Below are 24,892 nucleotides of genomic sequence, written 5' to 3' on the forward strand. Positions count from 1 at the left end.
ACTGCTCCTTCTCTGGTCGGCACCTCTACATATTGTTGTAAAAAACTATCTTGCACACATTTCACAAACTCTAACCCATCCAGCCCTTTCACAGGATGTATTTCCCAATCTATATGTGGAAAATTAAAATCTCCCATAATTACAACCCTGTGCTTATCACAAATATCCACTATCTCCCTACAGATTTGCTCCTCTAGGTCTCGGTCCCCTCTGGGTGGTCTATAATACACCCCTACAAGTGTAACCTCTCCTTTCCCAATCCTCAGTTCCACCCAAATAGCCTCCGTGGACGAGCCCTCTAATCTATCCTGCCTAAGCACCGCTGTAATATTCTCCCTGACAAGCAATGCAACACCACCTCCTCTTGCCCCTCCGACTCTATCACACCTAAAGCAACGAAACCCAGGGATATTCAGCTGCCAATCACATCCCTCCTGCAACCATGTCTCACTAATCGGTACCACATCATACTTCCAAGTATTTTTGGTGACATCGAGTTGTTGGTGAACCATTCAGCTAAGTTTTCAATCTCCTTTCTCTATGCTGACTCATTGCCCCTTTATTAAACCCACAACCATGGTAACATCAGTGCATTTGTAGATGTTGGTGTTGTCATACCGAGCCACACAGTTGTAGGCGTAAAGGAAGTAAGGCAGCGGTGCTGATGGAGATTGTTCTTACCAATCCTCACTGATTATGGTCTGGAGCTGAGGAAATCTAGGATCCAATTACACAGTGGAATGTCGAGTCCCAGGCCTTGGAGGTTGCTGATCAATTTTGAGGGTAAAATGGTGTTAAATGCTATACTGTAGTTGATAAAGAGAATCCTGATGTATCTTTGCCGTCCAGGTGTTCCAAGGCTTTGTGTAGAGCCAGTGTCAGTGTCATGGCATCCACCCAAGACCTGTTTCTATGATAGGCAAATTGGAATGGATCCACATCATTGCTCAGACTGGAGCAGATGTGCTTCAACACCGGCCTTTCATCACTGTTGATGTGAGTGCAGGTTACAACACTCTTCTTGGACAATGGTACTATTGACACCTTTTTGAAACAGGTGGATACCATGCGTGAGATGTTGAAGATATCCATGAATACATCGGCAAATTGGTCAGCACAAACTTTTAATACTCGCCGGGTACTCTGTTCGGACCAGATGTTTTCCTCTGATTCATTATCCTGAAAATGCCTCACGTGTCATCCTCGGATACAGACAGGAGAGGACCATCAAGGGACTTGGGAGTGCACAATTGCCCTCTCTTTCAACCCCTCTCAGGTGAGATTTATCGCTGAGATATTTTTTTTAAAAACTGAATACAAGTGGGTTTCATAAACAACTCGGGAAATGGCATTGTTGTTTTAAAAAGACAAAGAATGCAAGAATCATTCAAAGATTTCAAAAATCTCTTTAACCAAATTAAACCTATTATTTTATACAAGAATGGTATCAAAATTCAAGCTTATTAAGTTACTGATCATCTCATTCCAGCCCTAAGGAACTTCTGTAACCAAGTCGGATTGACTTCCAACAGTAGTTTGTAATGAATGAAAATAATACCACCTGTAATTATATTCGCACTTTTCAGTCAAATCAAGACAATATTTTTTTGTACTTTTACATCTCTTAATACTTCTCAAGTTTCTGTAATCTTTTAGATGTCCATCATAATATGAATGAAGTTATTCATGAGACTAATAATTCTCTTGCCAGTTGATTTTATAGTGATCCAATCCACTTGTGCAATGGATTCAAAGGCAACTAGGCCAGGAGAAGATTCCACTTATCACTTCTAAACTCTAATATTACACCTCCAAGACAACAACACCCTTCAGACATTTAATTGCACAACATAAGTGTTCCAAAAGAAGCTTATTTTACAAAGTGCCTTTGCACATTGTGGGTCACATACTGTTAATTTTAAATAAAGTAACAATGCAAGCATTTTATTAGTCATCAAGCAACGTATTTACTATAAAAATTATTTAAACTTGTTAGCTTCCTTATGATATCAAGAAATGACAAACAGTACTGGATACATTGAGGTCAATAGATCAGACAAGTAAAGACCTACACGACAGAACTGTTAGTTATTCCAGTAGTTTTAAGAATGGCATCCATCTGCCAATGTGGACAATGGCTCATATATTAAAGGTTCTTTCATGAAAAACAGGACAAATCTGATCTGGCTAATATCCATGCAAATCATCTATTTTCAGTCACCAAAATGATAGAAGGTGCCATTGCCAGTGCTTTCAAAGCAATATCATCCAGCTTTGACTTCATGATGTAAATGTAGACCAAAGAGTTTTATTCTGGAAGTGAGATGTGGGTAGCTGTCATTGACATTAAGACAGCATTTATCAAGGTGTTAGATCAAGGAGCCCTGGTAAAAACCAAGTCAATGCATATTAGTGGAAAACTCCAGTGACTGGAGCCTTATCTTGCACAAAGAAAGATAGTTTGCTGGGATTCAGTCAATTGCAGCCTACGACTACACTGCAGGGGTTCCTCAGGGTAGTGTTATAGGGTCAACTATTTTTAGCTGCTTCCCATCACTGGATCAGAAATGAATATGTTTACTGATGATTGCACAAAATTCAATTTCCGTCACTTAGAAAACCTTCACTGTCCACTATGGCATTTATTTCTGAATCATCTGCAAACTTACCAACCATGTTAATTATTATGAGCTCCCATTTTAGTAAAATGGGATTAACACTGTAAGGGATAGTATAGACAGGAGGGACAGAATAATCAGTTAACATTTAACCTGTTACACCAACACCAAGCATAACACAAGTCACATTGGAAGAACTGAGGGAAAGTTTGTCACAGTCTGTTCCAGAATTTGATATATTTGCAAAGACATTGATTTTGTAAGGGAAAGGGAACAGCTCTTTGACCAGCCATTTTTTGTGGAATTCAGAACAAAGCATGTTCTGTGAATGATTGGGCCTTCTTGGTAGATTGACCTGTGCCAGGAGGGTCTTTTTGATTGTGACTAACAGTGGAGGTCACTTGGAGAGACTGCTTCATTTTAAGTGTGACTAGCAGTGAAGTTATTTGGAGAGACTGGTGCCAGAGCCTTGGAAGCTTCGTGGAGGCCATCCAGTTCAAGTCTTGCTGACAAAACGACCAGGAATGTTGTGACTACAGCTCATGTGGATGGACATTTCTTCAAAGGCAACGCAAGAAGAATTCATGGGTACAGAGCAGCCACAACTCCAGTCTTCTCATCAGTTCAACATTAAGTCTGGGCATCAAATTTCAAAGGTCTGCACTTCAACACTGAATTGGAAAGATTGTGCACACACACACACATACACACAGTTAGGGATAGATTTAGTGTTAAGGATAGTTTAAAAGTTAGAAATAAAATTAGTGTTTTAAAATAGACAATGCTTCATTGTGTATTACTGCTCATTACACGCAGTTTGTAAAAATTATAATGTCATCCAATCGTTAACCAAGATAACAACAAAAGGGCCAACACTGATCCCAGTGATCTCAGACTTCCAATTTGAAAAACAACCAATTTTGAATCTGATTGGATCCCTTGTAATCTAATCTGTTGGACCAACCTACAACTCAGGACCTTGTCAAAGGCAATGCAAATATTCACCGCATTCCTCTCACTAATCCTGTTCAACGACTCAATTGAGTTCAAATTCTCACTGACTAGTCCTTGCCTTTCCAAACGTGGTAGATTCTATTCTTCAGGATCCCTTCTCATAGCTTTCCTGCCTCACTGGCCTGTAGTTCTTTGGTTTGCTCTTGCAACCTGACTTAAATAATGGCACATTAGCTACCCTGCCAGGGCCATAGTAATTTATTTCACTTTCGCAGATGTAAGCACTGAATGTTGGCATATTTCAAGCAGAATTTCCTTTCACATTAAAATGTTGGCAATATTGATTAAAAATTAGAACAAAAACCCTGAGTACATTTTCTTGCTCTCTTAAAAGGTTTATACTTATTTTAGAACTCTGAATGATACCCCTGCTAATATTTGCTGGATCAGAATGAACTATAATATCTTTGATAATTTGAGAAAGTGGGAAAAAGTTCAGAATAATTTAAAATCTAAGAAATAATACAAATATATTCTTTAAACATATTTGACGGAGAAAGTAAGCTCTGATCATTTGGAAATCTGGCTCAATGGTCATTTCCCATGCACTCTTTAAACTCAGCAGGGCTCTTGTTCTTGTGATCCCTTTCAACTCATCGGGATCTAATTTCCTGAATCCTTTTGAAATTCACAGGGGCCCCATTTTGAACACTTCTGGGTTCACTGGAATATTCATGAAACTACTGTGAATTAAAAATGTGATGAGGTTGAATAGGAATAACAATGAAAAGTCCAGAAAATCTGACAGTCTGACACCAAACTCTTTGAGTTTTACTGTAATAGGTATAATGTACATATTTTCTAAGTTAAGTTATAAAACAATTACCATTGTATTGAGAATTGTCACCACATCATTCAAATGAACAGGGGAGTCTGAATTCACCAGATATATCTTGAAAATATTGAAAGACCAGACCTGGTGCAATCCTAAGCTCACTGCAAGCAACCTATGCGGTGCACAGATATGCATGTTTAGAATATTCCAACACAGACTCAGCAGCAGAAATATCAGACCTGTGACATTTTGCCACACTACCTGCAAATTCTCCATGATTCAGAGATAGTAAATGACTGCATTGTCAATTATCCATCAGCTTACTTTAATTGTTAAGTGATCTATTAACTTGTTGCCAAACTTCATTCAGTTTTACAACCTTTCTGCTCTGATCACTTGCAAGCTCTTGACTGAAAATGCTCCATTCAACTATTCCAAAATTGACAAGACCCCAAGCACTGGAATTCTCTACCTAAATATTTTCACCTCTTTCCTCCTTTAATTTGTTTCTTAAAGTTTGCCTTATTGACCAAGCCTTTGGTTAGCTACCCTGCAATATGGTGTCAAGTTTTATTTGACAGGGCAACCTGAGAGGTCTGAAGGAGCTATTTTCAAATTGCTTTTAAATTTGAATGGGGAGGTACAATCAGCATTGTACATTTTATTAACACCTTGTCCTCTGATGCAAAACTATCTTTTTCTAGTTCAGCTGCCATTTAGAAATATTCACTAAATATTCCTGTAGTAATAGAACATTTTAAACCTTGTCTGAATGTAGAGCAAAGCACAGTGGCACTTTCCTTAGCATCTATTTAATTATTTAGCACATGTTTACTTAAATTGGGACGTTGAGCTTCATATAAGTATTTCTGAAGCTGTATAACACTTTCTGGGAGATAAAAGCCAGTCAAGCCATACTCTATACTATTTTTCTCATGGCAACTCTCACTCCAGAAACTGAGCACCTAATAACTTGTCCTATAGCTTTCCTTCTCTTCCAAGCAAATGGTTCACCCACATTGCACCGTCCTCAAACTTTTCTGGAATAGAGAATGCAACATGGAGGAATTGTGTTCTCAAACTTCTGTTACACTACTCCAGAAAACATTTTGCTCCCTGGAATACCTCTAAATATTTAAAAGTAGGCTCACACATTCTATTCATTGCTTAGGTTTATTTCAGAAGGTAGTTAAGGCATTAAAAAACATAGTCACTGCTATAATTTTTAGTTTATTAGCTTGTCAGAAGACATTGTGATATTTTGTATTTTGCTGGGTATGTAACATTCTGCATAACAAAACGCTCAAAATATCCCATTACCAACATTTCTTCTTTTCTTTTCTTTGGCTTGGCTTCGCGGACAAAGATTTATGGAGGGGTATGTCCACAACATTTCTACAACATTTCACTACTAAACAAAAGTGGCAGTTGTAATAGGCATATGTAAATACTATAATTTCAATACATAGCCAAAATCTCCCCACCTTCTGACTTTGGATGGGCACATGAGTCACAATGGCACAGCTCAGGAAATGAGAACCACGCACACTGGGTGGTACCTACTACATTAGCACATAAAGAATAAGTTTTAAATGGTGTACAAAAATACAATAGCACAACTTTTTAGTGTTTAGGTACTTTTGTAGCAAATGACCATACCCATTATTCTGCCGAGGCACTGAAGTTGTAGAGTATTTCAAATTGTAACCAAGTTTTGTTTATATGGCAAAATGTGTATACTTTAAACCATTTAAAAAATGTCTACTGATTTAACTCAAAATATACGCCAAGCTTCAAGGTTTTGCACAAGCATTTACATTGCTGTACATGTATTCAATAGAACGTGATATTTTAGAACTGTAAGTAGCAAATTTAATAATCTAATTCAAATCCTATGTTAAACATATATATTAGGGGCAATATATTCAAAACATAGCAACATAATGTATAAGTCCTACAACCAAAATTAATTTGAGAAAAAGTTCCTATTTAAAAATGCATTATACCAGTGATAGCCAGTTACTGATCAGAGTACTCGAAGTCTAAAGTAGAAATACTTTACCAATATTGACTTTGCCAGAGCATTCATTAACAATATGAATATTGTAATTACAATAGATTTCATGGATTGGTCAATATAACCTATTTCATTTAGCAAAATACTTTAGACAAAAGGTCCATTGCATGGATGTTAAGTTCTTGTTTATGTTAAATGAAATTGATAGAAGTAATAACTTGTATCTGGTACTTTTACTTGTTCAGATTCTTCAGATCATCTAGTAATTTTGTGGGTGTAAGAATATGGGTTGACCCTGGAGATGAATAAATCAGAGTTTCAGTAACACTTAATTGGATATATGTCATTGTCCTCTAATCTTAAAACATTATTTTATTCAAGCCAAGATTACTCTTGTACATGTATTCAATACACATTTACTATGTATTGAAGTAATGTTGCCATAATGAAAAGTTACAATCATTTGTTCAACATTCGAATAAAATCCAAATTTGAATGATTGAATTGCTATTGAGTAAGATATTTTAGAAGTACTTACCAATAATTACTTCACAGGACTTAATGGCCTGAGAAACTTCATAAGCACAACGCATTTCTGAATATGTTATACCCCCTATTATGAATATAATTAGTTTTAAACCACCTCTGCGGTCATCTTGGAGATTGCTTTTGTTCCCGTGTCGAGCACTAAACAGGAAAGATTGGTCAACATCAACATACAGAAAGAGAAAAATAAAAAGTGCCAACATCATAAAAGGAAAACAGTTATAAGTACTGTCCACTAAAACCCAAAGGCCCACTGATGTAATTAAGTCCAGTTATTTCCATTGATAATTCATCTATTTCTTTTTACTAAATAAACTATGACAATAAATGGAAATTCAAAACGGAATACCTCAGAGAGCAATATAAATAATATTCTCCTAATTTGACTAAACTGATGCTGTATAATCAACTGTCAGAGTGGAGAAGGAAATAAGAATGCTATTTATTTCCCGAATGTTGCATCCTCCCCGTTCAGTCCTATGTACACATTCTGTTAAAGATGATCAGAAAACAGCTAAAGTTTGAAACGTTTCAAGTCTTATGTTATTCTTGCATCATTTTATTAATTTTATAGTGCAGAATTGCACAATTTCAGCATGCAGCTCATAATTCTGTCCAGATGTTCTTTGACATGTTTCCAATTCTATTTTCACAATAAATATTTAATCAATTTACTGGAAACCATGTACTTCTACTTTAATGTAATCTAGGATAGAATAAACTCCTAAAAGTTCACCTAAAATCTCATTATATTAGGCAGGGCAGGAACACAAATATCAAAGTCTAATTTTATTTGAAAATTTGAGTTATTATTTATAATTTAGCACTTTAATTTGTTAATTGTTTATACATTTTTCAAGATTAATGGCAGAATTGAATAAAGGGTATGTACCTCACAACTCCTGACCCATTCCAAGCTGCACTGCAACCTGAGCAAAGAGGCCAATCACGGGAATCAAGTTTATTGGCAATGGAATCCTGGGCACATAAAATAACAACTTGAATACTGTGATAACATGAATATAACAATGTTTAAATCTGTAACATTTTAAAAAGACACTAAAATATGCTATGTTAAAAGAAAAACAAAGGTAGAAAAAAATGTGGAAAAAAAACATGGAAAAGATACAAGTCAGACAATTCAATTACATTGAAATGAAGTTATAAAACAAGTGAGTCATGAATGACCCCAATATTGTCTGAAATCTTATATCTGTATTATTAATTGAAATACAAATCTTTTTCATATTCAAATGGGACATGATGTCACACAACCACTGATCATGAGTAGGTGGGGCAGCACCCTTCCACTGAAGTAAAATTGCACACTTCGCCAAAAGAGAGGCAAAAGAAAAAGCACGACTCTGAACCAGAGATAGAGAAGAATAATTCCCTCCCATTGTACCGAAGAAGGCCACCAAGGGACTCGGCATTAAGACCATGTTAAAAATTTTTGACAAAGTATGGAAAACCTCTCTCCAGTATTTTTCTAGATTAGGACAAGTCCAGAACATATGAATTAATAACAGTTCTCTTCCCTTACACCTGCCACAACCACAACTCATATCAAGCGTAGAAACAAAATAATTTAGCTTTAGACATATGTGCTCTATGTACCACTTTAAATTGTAATAAACAATGACAAGCACATAATGAAAAGCTAATAACCAACTTAAGAATTGTATCCCAATCCACATGTGATATAGTCAAATTTAAATTCTGTCCCCAAGCATTTTTAATTCTAATTAATGAAGTCTGATTTAAACATAAAAATTTCTCATAAATAATAGATATTAAACCTTTATGAGAAGGTGTTAAACTAAAAAAACTCATCTACAACATTTGATTTAGACCCTTTTCGAAAATCAAATACAGTAGTTGTTATTCAGGAAAATGCGAGACTTTTAAATATCTTTTTTTAAAAAAATGAAATTTGGGCAGGTTAAATTTAGCTGAAAGCTGCTCAAATGATGTAAAATATCCATCAATGAATAGATCTTTAAAATTTTGAATACCCTCTCTATACCCTCTCTGAAAAGTAGCATCATGTAAAGAAGATTGAAAAAAGTGATTGGATACGACAGGACTTGAAAGAGAGAAATTATGAATTGTAAAATGTTTTATAAACAGTGTCCAAATTCTCATAAAATATTTATCAATTGGAGAGTCAAGAAGTGCTAAATTAGACAAATTTTGGGGGAATTCAGCTCCATTGATATCCATAATGGGGAGTCAGAATGATAATCAGAAAAAGACCAAAGCATAAGATTTTGTAAATTGACTGCCCAATAATAAAATCTAAAATTAAGCAGATTTCAAAAGATGGCATTCAACTGGTTATGTTGAGAGAAGATCAACTTTCGTTTTAAGTTCAATCCTTTTTTTTTGTAAACATCTGAGTTTTTAGTTTGAGCCCTATTGTTGATCTAACTGTTTAATTAACTCAGATCTTTCTTTATTAGTCTTCCTTTTTTTCTTAGCTGTACACGAAATGATTTATCCTCTAAGAAAAGCCTTCAAAGTTACCAATATAACTAGACTAGAGGTCTCCGAGGGAAGATTATTATAAAAAAATAAAACTATCCATACTTTCATTAATTTAACAAAGTCCTTATCTAATAATAACACTCAATTACAACACCAGTGTCTTTTATCTTGAAGAAAATTAGGAAGAGTTGGAGATATTGTAACAGAGGTGTGATCAGATATTACAATACTGTGGTATTCATAAGAATGAGTTAGTGGAGTTAAATGAATATCAATTTTTTAAAAATCAAGACGTGAGTAAGTATGACAAACTTGGGAAAGGAAGGAATACTCCCTATTAGTAAGATTTTTTTAAATGCCAGATATCTGAAATGCCTAATCCAACAGAAAAGAATGCATTAATGAGGCAGATTTGTTTAATGTAGCCAGGTTAGAAGATGAATGATCAGCAGTTGAAATCCCCACCTAGAATAAGTGAGTATAAACTTAAATCCATCAAGGAAGTTAAAAAAATCAAAAAACCCCGGGTCATTAACATAGGAGCATAAACATTTGCAAAAACCACCAATTTATTGTGTAGTTTCCCTGAAATAATAACAAAATGACCATTATGCATATTAAAAGGAATATTCTGATTAATCAGAATTGATACAGCTCTACATTTAGCTTGAAAGAATGATATTGTTGCCTTTCCTATCATGACATCAAGTGTGAAACATCACTGCCATGAATATGTGTCTCCTGTAAAAATATAATTGCACCTTTAAGTTGTTGTTAATGTGAAAGCACTTTCCTGGATGATTTAGATCTTTCACATTCCAACTCAGAAACTTAATAGGATTAGTCATGATCACTCCGTCATAAAAAGTAAACACTAACAGTAAAACTAATTTCAGAAATACCAATGCACATGTGCAAAAATGACCTCCAGCCTGCAGATCGCCTTATTAAACCAAAGAGTATGACTTCTTAAGCTGGAACCATAAAAACCATAACAATAATAAAGCATCATGGCAACACAGAACACCCACAGACCGACCCCCCCGTTCTTCTCCAGTCCCACCCCCTTAAGGCTGTTGAACAGACCAACAGCAAGCTAATTAATTCTAGAAACCCATTATATATGGATCACATCAGAGAAGTATAAAATATCTTGTATAAGGGAATTTTACATGTATTACTTGTATAATTTTGTATTCAATATTATTTTTGGACATAGTACAAGTTATGATTTAATTGTTTAATTATTACAATTATAGAATTTGATGTCCTGAATGAAATAAATTATGTAATAATTATGGTTATGTTTCTAATTTATAATTGATATGTGATACGTATATCATATGATTCTATTTATTCTATCATTATTATACCTTGTGTAAAGGGTTTTTGTTAAACTCAATAAAAATATTTTAAAAAGAAAGAAGCCTGATTATCTTCCAGTTGAGATTAGGTGTTCCTGCACTAAAGGAAAATAATAACAATTCCCCTGTAGCTGTTCATCAGACCAAAATAAACTATGTTCATTTAAATCACAGTATATATCAAAAAAAATTAAAAATTCCTCTGTTTTCTTTCGAATGTGTTACAAAATGTACAAAATATGATTTTTATCCAGTTTTAGTAAAATAATTTTACTGTATATACAATCAAATTGTGTCAAATTATTTTCCTTCAACCACTCCACATGCAATCAATTCCCAATAACAATGCTTTCCCTGTGAAAGCCTTAATAAACAAATGAATGAACCTTTAACATGCTAAAATTCAATCATCGGTTCAAAACAGCAATTCAACAAGGAAAAAAAAGAGTATCATTCAGTAACTGGAGTGGGAAGGTTACAAGTATACTCCCAAGCTTATTCTACTGAACCAAACCATTTCTTTCTCCCGTTTGCGAAGTCTTGCTGGAAACAGCAGTGATGGTTTACACCCATGCTTGTACAGCTCCAACAGAACATCCTTGTAGATGGCCTGCTGCTTCATAACTTTGGGAGAGTAATCTTCAACAATTCTAAATTGTTTGTCTTGATATTGCTTCACGAATCAGCTGTTCCTTCATTTGATAGTGATGTAGGCGTATAACCACCGAACATTGTTTTTGCCCCTATTTAGGCTTGGGCAATAGTGAGCGCTGTGTTCTGTCAAGCCCTGGTGGTGTCAGAAACATATCGTTCCCAAACACCATTATCAACAAAATTTGGTAAGCATACCAGTTTCAGCATCTTCAGCCATGCTTATAATATGCAGGTTCTGACTTCTACTTCGACTTTCCAGAACAACTACTCTCGCCATTAGTCTCTCGCTTTTATCTTTAAAATCCTTTAAAGTAGATTCTACCGAGGTTAAATGCTCACCCCGTTCTTCAGTAGACCTGTGCAAGTCGATTCTCCAATGCCAAAAGCTTATCTTCTAGACGTTTAAATTCTGCAGCAATAAGTGTTTTGATTTCTTCAAGTGCTTCAGAGAAGATGTCAGTAATTGGGTTTGGCTGTGGATTTCCCAGAGTTTCTTGTTTCTTCCCATTTCTTCCAACCTTTCCATTTCTTGTATCCACTTCAAACAGGGAATATGAAATTCAACACCACTTTGAAAGTTTTAAAAAAGTAAACAGGGGAAAAAGAAGTTCTACTGTATGTTTTACTTAAAAATAAAAAGTATAGTATAATTTTATGGTCTATCTTTATTTCACTTCACTTACCACAACCCCTGCGTTCCCCCATCTAGCACCACACCCCTCCCCCCCACCCCAGACCTGGTCCAGAGACCCTTCTAGTTGGAGTATGTCTTTGTCTTGCACAAAATCTGAAATCAACTTACCACCGGTATTATTATTCTATTTTTTTTATTATCTTACTTTTTGTTTTCTATCAATAAACAAAGAAACATCACAGACTGCTCCAAGATGTACAGATATCCCCAACAATCTACATATGTTCCTCCTTCCCTCTCCCACACCTCCTTTAAAAAGAGAAAGAAAGAAAAAAGAGAACACCTGGTGGTGTCGGTGTTTCTGATGAATATCCAGGGAGGCTGTGGTGCCTCCCCTTTATGTAATTGTTACTGTTATTCTATTATCCAAAAGATTCTGAATTCCGAAAAGTGTCTGGTCCCAAGGGTTTCGGATAAAAGATTATGTGCCTGTACTAAACTTTGTGAGGAGTTTGAGGAGATGTGGTATGTCACCAAAGACTCTCACAAATTTCTACAGGTATACTGTGGAGAGCATTCTTACTGCCTGCATCACTGTCTGGTATGGAGATGCCAATGAACAACACAGGAAAAAGAGTTGTGATCTCAGCCTGTATCATCATGGCCATCAGTTTCCACTCCATCGAGGACATCAACAAAAGGCGGTGACATAAGAAAGCAGCCTCTATCCTCAATGATCCTCACCACCAAGGCACACTCTCTTCACGTTGCTACCATCAGGAAGGAGATACAGGAGCCTAAAGATGAACACTTAGCAGCACAAGGACAGCTTCTTCCCCTCTGCCATCAGATTTCTGAATGGACAATGAACCACAGGCACTACCTCACTTTCACTTCTTCAGCATTAATTTATTTATTTTAAAATGTAATTTGCACTATAATGCTGCTCCAAAACAACAAACTTCGTGGTATGTTTATGACAATCAATTCTGATTCTGATGTGATTTATCTAATTCTCTAATTAATGATCTTACGTCATGAAAGTTGCTAATAATTCTCAAATTATTTATCATAGAACATAACAGCACAGTACAGGCCCATCAGCCCATAATCTTGTGCCGACCAATGTATATCATAACAATCTAATTTTTCTTACTTCCATGTGACCCTTCCATCTATGAGTCTTTTGATTGCCCCTATTGGACCTGTCTCCACCACCATCCCCAGTAATCCCCACTCTCTGTGTAAAAATAAAACCTACCGATGACATCTCCCCTAAACTTTCCTCCACTCACCTTATACAGATGTGCTCTGAGATTTGATGCCGTCATCCTGGAAAAAGCTGCTGGCTATCCATCCTATCTATGCCTGCCATAATCTTATATACTTTCATTAAGTCACCTCTCATCCTTCATTAAACCTATATTAAAAACAATTAAAGTGCCAGCTATCAGAACAGTATATTAAGATCATCAATCCAGATGATGGAGTGGAGTTACAGATGCACTTGCTCACAAACCTCAGACTATTTTAACAGCTAGATACCAGCAACAACTAGCTATAATCAGTCAGATCTACAGTTATGATGTACAATCGTTTTTTGCACCTTACCAATGTGATATGTTAACAAAAATTTCAATTTTGGATGAACACACCACTCCAGTCCATGTTTAGGTTTTGGCCATCTGAAGTGTGGAGTAAAAAAAGTTCTCCCTTCCCCAAGCAATTATTAACTGTACTTCTCTTGGGAAGCTTCAACACTTGTCTGTCATTCCTTGATAAGATGAAGAAAATACAAAATAACGACTAATGGAATCTTTTCTCTATAATTTCCATCTCTCTATTTTCAATTTGTTTTTGTGGTCAGCAAGATTAATTAAGACAATCGACATTGAAAAGTGAAAACTGTGCAATGTTACTAGTAAAAACACAAGTGCTGAAGGCGTATCTATATCTTTCCCTCCTATGGACGCTACAAGACCTGCTAAGCTCCTCCAGCACTTTTGTCTTTTTACTCCAATCACTGTTTTTCACTTGCCACTTGCTTCACTTAAGGTCATCAAGAAAATTAGACAGATTTTGTTGCTCTGACAATTTAAATAGCCTGGGAGGAGGAAAGAGAAAAGAAATAAAGAAAAGGGAAAAATATTTAGAATGCATTCAAAATTAGTACTAATTGTTTCAATGAATCAGAAGACTTCAAACTAAAACAAACTAATGGAAAGAAATCAGCTGCTTCATCAGCCATTTGAAATAACAGCATTTGCAAAAAAAACAATGATGATTTTTATTTATAATTTGTTGTCAATTTATATTTTTAAATTTACAAATTAGTTTCTTTTTAAAACATAGTATTTTTAAATTGAACAAGGAAATATATCCAGGAAATTTCAATTCTATGAAATATATCAACACAAGTAAAAAAATATACTTTAAACTCGAGTGGACATTACCTCCATAATATCTTTGATAAATGGAATCCACCTGGAAAGCTGGTAGCTCTCCTTGGCACTGCAATCCTTCCGCGTGGGTTTACGTTGCTGGGTATTCAACTGAAAGTACAAACCCATCAGCTGTTCAACAAATAAGGCTTCTCTGCATTACAATTGCAAAATTGTCAAGTTACAATTTTTAAATTCATTTGCCTAAATATAAAAAATATTTAATAATTTACTTAAGGAATAGCCTGGCTGTACAAAAGAAATACATTTATGAAAAAAAATAATTAATTACCTTCTATCAAATAATATTTTTCCCTGAAGATCAGAAAACAATCAAAGTTCTTTTTATATCAGGCCAGTCTGTAATCTGACTTTTAAAAAGATGTTGTGCGCAAAAAGAACTGAGACAGCAGGCTGTGAGCTCGTTAAACATAATTTATTTACTTTGAAGTTCATGCTGCAGCATTTAAGGCCATCTGGAGCCCACCCCTCGCATCCCAGAACTCACGTCATGCTGACGTAAGCATGTACGCGTGTTCCCATCTGCACAGGAAGTGAAGGACCTGTGATGCCATCTTTGCCACTGCTTCCCCACTGACCACGCGTAACAAGTGGGGCAGGTTTGCTGTTGCAATTATTGTGCACTGCCACAATGCAATTTAAACTATACCTGATCCTTTAACTTACAGCAAGGATGGGGACATCCAGATATTTCCAATTTTCAATGATGTCACGGTTTTCTGTAACTTTTCCATGCTGGATGAGCTTGTCAAGGTTTTCCTGTGTTGTGCCTGTTACAGAGAGAAAAAAAACACATTTGTTTTCTGTCTGTGAATCATTTATAATAGTTTTAATTTAAAGAAATACACAAAATCAGAAATCATACCATTCCTTCAGCTTTATTTTTTCAAATCTATACACAGCAAACTCATCAATACATTTTTCCCTAACTTGCAACTGTACCAAAGGCTGAATATGCTCTACCTCTACTAAAACAGTTCCCGAATATGCCCAGCCCTTTGGATATACACGAGCAGATTAGTTCAATGTACAGTACTGCAAGAATCGATTAAATCAGAGTCTTGAGTTAGAGAAACGGATTAGTGAGTTAGAAAAGGAGTTTCAGAAACGCTACAGAAGATCAGAAAATAGAATTGTCTAGGTTGAAACTGGAATATAATACTTTGCAATCTTATCAATTTGAGTGTATGATTAACAGGACTAAACAACGATATTATGAATGGGGGGAGAGAAAGCACATAAGGTATTGGCATGGCAATTAAAGAAGGAACAGGTTTCGAGGACTATTAATGCTGTTAGACGGGATTCACTTATTACGTATAAACCTCATGAGATTAATGATGAATTTTGTTCATTTTATAAAAAGTTATATACATCTGATGGAAAGCAAGAAAACGGATCGATTGATCTTTTTTTATCACAGTTGAACTTACCGACGTTAAAGGATGTAGATATACAGGAGTTGGAAGCACCGTTTACTGGCTCGGAAATTAAAATGGCTATGATGGAAATGCCGAACGGTAAATCGCCTGGTGATGATGGATTCTCAGTCGAATTTTATAAAATTTTTTACGATGACCTCTCTACAGTGTTTGAAGATGTACTACGTTAGGTTGGAGAACATTATGAATTGCCTGAGTCTTGTTCTAGTGCTTTAATTACAGTAATTCCAAAGAAAGATAGAGATCCTTTGAAAGTATCTTCATATCGACCAATTTCGTTGTTGAATGTAGATTATAAAATTATAGCTAAAATTTTAGCGAATAGATTGGCTAAGTTTTTACCTAAGTTGATTCATATGGATCAAAAAGGTTTCATAAAGAATAGATATGCCTCGGATAATATTCTATGTGTGATTAGTTTGATTAATAGATTTCGACAATCTTCAGACCATCCAATGGTGGTATCTTTAGATGCCGAAAAAGCGTTTGATAGAGTTGAGTGGAATTTTCTGTTCAAAGTTTTGGAGAAATTTAAGTTTGGTCCTTTTTTTGTTGGTTGGATTAAGGCTTTATATAGTAAACCGGTAGCTAGAGTACTGACGAATGGTTTGATTTCGGAACCATTTAAACTGACCTGATCTACTCGTCAAGGTTGTCCTTTATCACCAGCTTTGTTTGCGTTAGTGATCGAACCTTTGGCACAGTTGATAAGACAGAATACACAGATACAGGGTATGAAAGTTTTAGATGAGGAATATAAAATTAATTTATTTGCTGATGATGTATTGGTGTATCTAACAAATCCAGCTCAATCACTTTTGCATTTGAAGGAGTGTTTGATGCAATATGGATGTCTTTCTGGATATAAAGTTAATTGGGAAAAAAGCGAAATATTACTGGTGAGTGAAAGAGATTATTCAGCTTATAAAAACATTCTTAATTTGAAATGGACGGATCGAATTAAGTATTTGGATATAATCATGGATATCAATCTTTATATAAATTAAATTATGTTCCGTTAATAAAAAAATTAAAACTGATTTGATTAAATGGAAAGATTTACCTATTAATTTATTGGGTAAAATAAATACAATTAAAATGAATATTTTTCCATGTATACAATATTTATTTCAATCTATTCCATATTTATTTGATACATTTTTTCAAGATTTGAATAAAATGGTTAGGGAGTTTTTATGGAGAGGTAAATTTTCAAGAGTAGCCTTGAATAAATTATCTTAGAAATATGACCTAGGGGGACTACGTTTACCACATTTTTGAAATTATTATGAAGCAGCCCAATTTAAATTTATTAGTTCATTGATGGATTTGGAACGGTCCCCTAGTTGGGCCAAAATTGAGATGGCAAATATTTTTGAATTTGAAATACATTAATTTTTGTTTAGATGGAATGTGCCTATACTAAAACATTTAATGAAGTTATGGACAAAGAAAAAGAAAATGATAGGTTCTAGTGGTGAATTGTCGGCCTTGACTCTGTTGTATAACAATCAACTTATTTCTTTCTCAATACATAATCAAAGTTTATTACATTGGAGATTTAAAGGTGTGGAAAATTTGGGAGATTGTTTTAAAGAAGGTAAATTTTTATCTTTTGATCAGATGAGGGACAGTTATGGTATTGATAAGAATTCTTTGTTTCTTTATTATCAAATTCGATCTTTGGTGAAGCATGTGTTTGGTAGAGATATGATTTTACCTGAAATGACTAAATTTGAGACTTTTCTTATGAAGGTACCAGAGAAGGGTTATATTTCAGTTATGTATCAAATATTACAGGATGGTATAGATAAAAAGGGTTGGGGTAAATCTAAAGGTAAATGGGAAGCGGAAATTGGATTTATTTTTTCCGTGGATGATTGGTCAGATATTTGTTATGATAGTGTAACTAGACTAATAAATGCACATTATGCAATGATAAATTATAATTTTTTACATCAATTATACTTAACACCTGAAAAGCTAAAAAAATATGGTTTTCATGAATCAGATTTGTATTTTAGATGTGATAACACTGTTGGAACTTTTTTTCATGTGGTTTGGTCATGTGTGTGTATATATATATATATATCTATATATACATATAGATATATATATATATATATATACACATATAGATATATATATATATATATATACAATCTTTTTGGAAGAAAGTACAATTGTTTCTGGAATACCTGTATAAGATTAAAATACCTTTAGATCCGACAGTATTTTTATTGGGTAGTTTGCAACCTTTGAAAGGTTTGGGATTAGATAAATTTCAACTTGCTTTTGTATATTTAGCATTATCTGTAGTGAAAAAATGTATTGCTAGTACGTGGAAAGATACGAATATGATTGATATTAATAGATGGCATAATGAGATGAAATATTGTTTAATAATGGAAAAAATCACATATGTTTCATGTGATAAGTATAGTTTTTTATTAATAAGTGGTTGTTATATTCAGAATATTTACATTTTGATTTACATTGATTAGATCTTAATATGTGTGCTTAAGTTTTCTTTTTTTTTCTCTTTATGGCCCTCCTTAGGAGAGTTGGCTAAAAGGGGAGGTGGGTCTTCTTTTTTCTTTTTTCTTTTATATATATATAAAATATATCGTTCATGTTTAGTTTATTGTTATATATGTTACTTATTATCTGTATTTTGAATGAATAAATAAAGTTTAAAAAAATGTACAGTACTGCAAAATTAAAAATTGGAAGTTCTGAGGAGATAGTCAAGGAAAGGGAAAAAATGTATTAAAAGACTTTCACTTTTTAAAATCAAAATTGCAAATTAATTGAGTCTTATTGTTAACAGCCAAAAATGTAATTGTTTCATTGAAAACATGAAAGCGATGTGTCACATTTGTTGGACACAAGGAGCTTATTTGGCATTTCTGGTATGGCAAGCGGCCAAGAACTTAAAATACTTTTGAACCAAAACTTAAGTCACAAAAACTGAACATAAAAATCCAAGATCTAAGTTATGTTTTTCTTATTAGTTCTATTTGTTCTACTATTAGATACTTCAAAAAGAACTCTTGCAATTTGCTTTATTAAACTCTAGCTGTTTCAACTTGCACCTTTTGATCAGGTTAAGACAAATTTACAAATATTGTTATATAATATTAGGCAACATAATGGGACAGCATAATCTTTTTTTTAGAAAAATCCTAAATAATTAATCCTTCATTAACTTTTCACCTGGTTATAGCAATAGTATGTTATACTTCTAAATTAGAGCAAATTTCACAACAGAATTACATTTTCTTCATGTATATATTTTACATTAATTTGAATTTCATCTTGTAAATTCACACATTATTTTAAAGAAAGATAATAGAAATTTCAGTTTGTTAATTCACAATGTTGCATGGTTGGCATAGCGGTTAGTGCAATGTTTTTACAGCACCAGCGATTGGGACCTTGGTTCAAATCCTGTGCTGTCTGTAAGAAGTTTGTACGTTCTCCCCATGTCTGCATGGATTTTCCCCAGGGGCTCTGCTTTTCTCACACCATCCAAAACATAGTAGGGGTGTAGGTTAATCAGGTGTAATTGGGTAGCACAAACCCATGGGCCTTTAAAGGGCCTGTTACCTACCGTTCCTGTATGTTTAAATTGAAATTTTAAAAATTAAAATAATTTAAAATTTAAAATATTGAATCAAAATGGCAGCTTTCCCACTTAATGGATCTTAATTTTAAGTACTGAACTAGTTGATGTGGAAAAGAATCATGGCGTGTAAAACCATCATTCCCTGAAAATAGAAGGTAGATAAGATAATTAAGAAGGTGTATGATATATTTGTCTTTATTGATCAGAGCATTGTATATAAAAGTTGGGAAGTCATTTTGTGGCTGTAAAAGACTTTTGATGAGCCAACTTTTGAATACTGTCTGCAGTTTTAGTCACCACATTACAAGAATGTGGAAGCTTTGTAAAGGGTCAAGAAGAGGTTCATTAGGATTGTCCCTGGATTAAAGAGGATTAAATTTAAGGAAAGGTTGGACAAATTTGGATAGTTTTCTCTTGACCATTGGAGGCTGAGGGGAGACATGATGGAAGTTAATGAATTTATGAGGGGCATAGGAAGGGAGACAGAATGTTTTTACTAGGATGGAAATGTCAAATACTAGAGGGCATAACAGGTAAGAGGAAGAAAATTTTAAAGAAGATGTGCCACACGATTTTTTCCTCCAGACAGTGTGTGGTAGGATGCTGGGAACGTACTGCCAGGGGAGATGGTGGAAGCATATATGGTAGTGATATAAAAGGGGCATTCAGAAAGGCAGATGAACATGCAGAGAATGAGGAATTAGTTCAATTTTGCTTCACAGTTGACACAGACATCAAGAGCTGAAGGATCTGTTCCCACGCTATACTGTTCTACATTCTAGTTTTGGATATGCTCCTTGAAAGGGGCCTCTGAAAAATATTCTTGCGACAAGAAAAAGTGACAGCAGTCGGAGCAATATATTAAGACTCTATTTCACCAATCACATCATTATATGGATCAAATAGGATTTGTTAAAAAAAATGACATTTTTGCTGATAATATTGCAAGGTTAATTAGTTTCATTTTGCTCAAAAAGAGGTAATTTGAGTGAAGCGGTATCTTTGGATGTAGAAAAAGCTTTTGATAGATCAGAGTGGAATTTTTTGTTTAAAGTGTTGGAGAAATTTGGTTTTGGTCTTACATTTATAAAATTGGGTTAAAACCCTATATAAAAATCCTTTAGCAAAAGTGATTACTAATTGACAAATATCTGCTTCTTTTCCATTAACTAGATTGAGTCGGCAAGGATGTCCCTTATCACCACCTTTGTTGATTTTAGCTATTTAACCTTTAGTTGATCTTATAAGACAAGGTTCTAAGATTAAAGGAATAAAGATTAATCAGGAAGTATATAAAATTAGTTTATTTGCTGATGATGTTTTGGTTTATTTGACTGATCCTATAAATTCTTTGTACATGGTAGGTTGAAAGAATACGGGGAAATTTCTGGATAAAATGAATTGGGAGAAAAATTTATAAATTATTTGTTTAGTTAGATAAAATTCCTGCTTGGGTTATGATAGAGCTTAATAGGATAGGAGAAATGGATTCACATGATTTTATCTATAAGTGGAATTCTAAATTGTTAGTTGGAAATAGGGAATCGCCTATTTTGAAACATTTGGTTGAAATGTGGAATAGTATTGATAATGAAAGGTTTAATATTTTGAAAAATGCACCTTTGTCAAAATAAACTTATTCCATTTTCAATGGATAATCAATTTTTGAAGATTGGGAGACAGAGAGGTTTAAAGAAGATTGAGAATTGTTTTGAGTATAGGAAATTTATAATGTTTGAACACATGAAGGATAAATTTAATGTACCTAATAATACTTTATTTTGTTATTATCAGGTTAAAGCTTTTTTGTCGCGTAAAATAGGTCAGAGTTTGACAATACCTGGACAAAATGAATTGGAATTATTGATTTGTAATAGAAATGTAAATAAATATATTTCTGTAACATATATAATTTACTTCATAGGAAAGCCCCTAAAATTGGGGTGTATAAATCAAAATTAAGATAGGAAGTAGATTTAATAAATGAGAAAGAATGGATGGAATTATGTAGAAAAATGATGACCAAAATTGTAAATGTAAAATAAAGGTTAGTCCAATATAATTTTACACATCAATTATATATGAATCCACAAAAATTAAATAGATTAATTCAACTTTTTCAGATTTATGTTTTAAGTGTAGATGTGAGATTGGAACTTTTTTGCATTCTACTTGGCAATCCCCTAAAGTTAGACATTTTTGGTTAGAGGTGGGTAACTCTTTGAGAAGAATTATGGGGGTCAAATTCCCACATGATCTGATGTTTTTTATTGGGTAACATTAAGATTATAAGACCGAAATTAAAATTGAATATGTATCAAATCGAATTTGTGCAAATTGCTTTAGCAGTTTCTAGGAAATGTATAGCAATATCATGGAAGTCAGATATAGATTTCAGTATGGAAAGATGGCATGTAGAACTTCTTAAATGTAAACCATTTGAGAAGATTATGTATAGTTTGCAAAATAAATTTCATCTGTTCTGGAAAATATGGCACCCTTATTTATAAAATGTGGGTATGTACATTTAAGGCACTCTAAAGGTCCACTTCTTGGTAACCTCCAATCAGAATTTATGTTATTAATGTTTTATCCTCTTGGTATTCTCAGTTTCTTTTTCTCAATTTTTTTCTTTATTTCTTTTCTTTTTAGAGGGGAGGGAGGTGGGAGGAAGGTTGAGGGGTTGGGACGAGGTTTTTTCCCTTTATTTTTTATATATACCACATGGAATTTTTTAATTCTATGCAATGTAATTCATTAAAATTAATAAATAAAATAATCAAAAAAAAATCATATCACTATATCTTCTTGAAAATCACGCGTGTAATCCCAAATTCCTTTAATAGGATTTATTATCTTGATTAAAACAGATAGTACCAATGCCACAAGCCCATTTACAGAGCCATGGTAACTTGGAATTTAAAAAAAATGTGTATTGATTCATATTAGGAAAACAAGAGTCCTAGAAACTTAATGCATGCTACATTTACTGTACCATTTACATGGAAGATATAGAGCAAGATGATCCTTATTTTGTCATAATCTCCAATAGACTTGTCCAACAAAAAGGGCAGAATGATTCTCATGGGATCCTTAATTTTCTGGCCTTGTGCATCAGTTCCAATAGCTAGGTCCTTAAAAAAAAAATTAACTTAACAATTAAATTACTCAGCAAATTTTTGAACTAGTCATTTATTTGGTAAACTACACTATAATGGCTGAATGCCACTTTTATGATCCAATATTACAAATTATGTTATGGTTTAACATTCAGTATTTTGGAGCCTAAATAATGCTGTTTACCTGTTCGGCCTTGCATAGTTTTTCTACTATCCCATGGAAATGCTTCATACAATCTTCAGCTAGAGTCAGATGGACTGTTTGCTATTCAGAAGGGAGGAGGATGAATGGAGGAATGGGAAGGAGGGGAAAATATGCCACAGGTTAAAGAAGATATTTTCTATCGAAAGATGGCAGCAAAAACTCTGCTTGATCTCTCTACAACTTTTATGGTATTTACAGTAAGGACAGCTGACTACAAGTATCCCAGACATAATTACATTTTTCTTGCTGTTTTATTGATGTGGTTACAGAGCAGTTCTGGACATTGACACCAGTAAGCAGGTTACACACAAGCACGTTTCTGGGATTTAGATTGCCATTATACTGATATAGTCTTACCATACTTGCATAATCTATCATTTACATATGATCACTTCAGAAATCATTGAGAGCAATGGTGTTAATATCAATTATGCTATGCCTTCCGCTACACAATCATGATATTTGATATACTGGCATGTATATAAAATGGTACTTTGAAATATTATGTTCTTGTCAGTCTGCAATACAATCATTAAGAAAGTAACATTAATAATACCAACATAGTACATCAATAGCCAATCTTTGAAATCCCATGGAAATGCTTCATACAATCAGGAGTCACGTGATGGAGTAGTGGCCGGACGGTGAACTCCAGCCCTCTCCAGAAAAGTCGGGAAAAACAAAGGAAAACACAAAGGCACAGAAATAAAAGTTACAGAAAAGTGAGTATAAAGGTGGAAAGAAGATGGCGACAAAAAAGAAAAATCGAAAGCAACGGTAAGAAGAGAGGAAGAGAATACAAGGAGGAAAAAGGTGAAGGCCTTACCTGTCCGAAGAGGCCCGCTGCGGAGAGAGAAACCCGCTCCCTCAGATCGGTAAATAATGGACTACAAAAATGGCTCGCTGAGCCGAGTAAAAGTGCGCAACCGCACATGCGCATGAAAAAAAACACACCGACGGGAGGGGTGACCAGCTGGGGAGTCGATCTCCACAGCCGGCAACGACAGCTGCAGAACACCTGCAGCAAGAAGAGAACACAGAAGACAATAGAAACAAGAAAGAAGAGAAGGGCAACAAAGAAACAACAGATGGCCAACCCAGAGGAAGAAGAAGAGGAAGAGTACAGTGAAATAGAAGAAGAAAAGAAAGGCAAGATAAAGAAGATACTTTCTCTTATTAAAGGATACATGGAGTCATTTAAAGAATGGCAAACACAGGAATTTAATGATTTAAGAAAAAGAATAAACAACACAGAAGAGAAAATGAATAAAATAGAGATGACCTTAACAGAAATGGGAAAGAAAATGGACAAGATGGAAGAGCGGGCAGTAGCAGCAGAAATGGAGGTAGAAGACTTAAAAAAGAAATTGGAGGAATCTAATAAAAAAACTAAAGAGACACAAGAACTACTAGTTCAAAAAATAGATACAATGGAAAATTATAACAGAAGAAATAACATAAAGATAGTGGGCCTTAAGGAAGATGAAGAAGGCAAGAATATGAGGGAGTTTATAAAAGAGTGGATCCCTAAGACCCTAGGATGTCCAGAACTACAGCAAGAAATGGAAATAGAAAGGGCACATAGAGTATTGGCCTCTAAACCACAACTACAACAAAAACCAAGATCTATTGTAGTAAAATTCCTAAGATATACTACAAGAGAAAAGGTACTGGAGAAGACAATGGAAAAAGTAAGAGAGGGCAACAAACCACTGGAGTATAAAGGGCAAAAAATCTTCATTTATCCAGATATAAGTTTTGAACTCCTAAAGAAGAGAAGAGTTCAATACAGCAAAGGCGATTTTATGGAAGAAAGGGTATAAATTTATACTAAAGCATCCAGCGGTATTGAAAATATTTATTCCAGGACAACAAAACAGACTATTTTCAGATCCAGAAGAAGCACGAAAATTTGCAGAACAATTAC

The 24,892-nt window shown here is 34.3% G+C and overlaps 1 protein-coding gene across 1 annotated transcript in view; it reads right to left on the minus strand.

Annotated features, from left to right (window-relative positions):
* Nucleotides 1–5,561: 5,561 nt before the first annotated feature.
* stxbp3 (syntaxin binding protein 3) overlaps nt 5,562–24,892 on the minus strand; it is a 96,083-nt gene continuing 76,752 nt past the window's right edge. The window contains exons 13-19 of the mRNA XM_069937977.1: nt 22,945–23,025; nt 22,637–22,775; nt 15,238–15,341; nt 14,563–14,661; nt 7,863–7,948; nt 6,963–7,111; nt 5,562–6,719 (exon numbers count right to left, since the gene is read on the minus strand). Of these exons, the coding sequence (XP_069794078.1) occupies nt 6,658–6,719; nt 6,963–7,111; nt 7,863–7,948; nt 14,563–14,661; nt 15,238–15,341; nt 22,637–22,775; nt 22,945–23,025 (720 nt within the window). The 3' untranslated portion in view covers nt 5,562–6,657. The remainder of the gene's footprint in view (nt 6,720–6,962; nt 7,112–7,862; nt 7,949–14,562; nt 14,662–15,237; nt 15,342–22,636; nt 22,776–22,944; nt 23,026–24,892) is intronic.

This window comes from Narcine bancroftii, chromosome 5 (assembly GCF_036971445.1).
Source record: "Narcine bancroftii isolate sNarBan1 chromosome 5, sNarBan1.hap1, whole genome shotgun sequence".
In the NCBI taxonomy this organism is placed as follows: Eukaryota; Metazoa; Chordata; class Chondrichthyes; order Torpediniformes; family Narcinidae; genus Narcine; species Narcine bancroftii.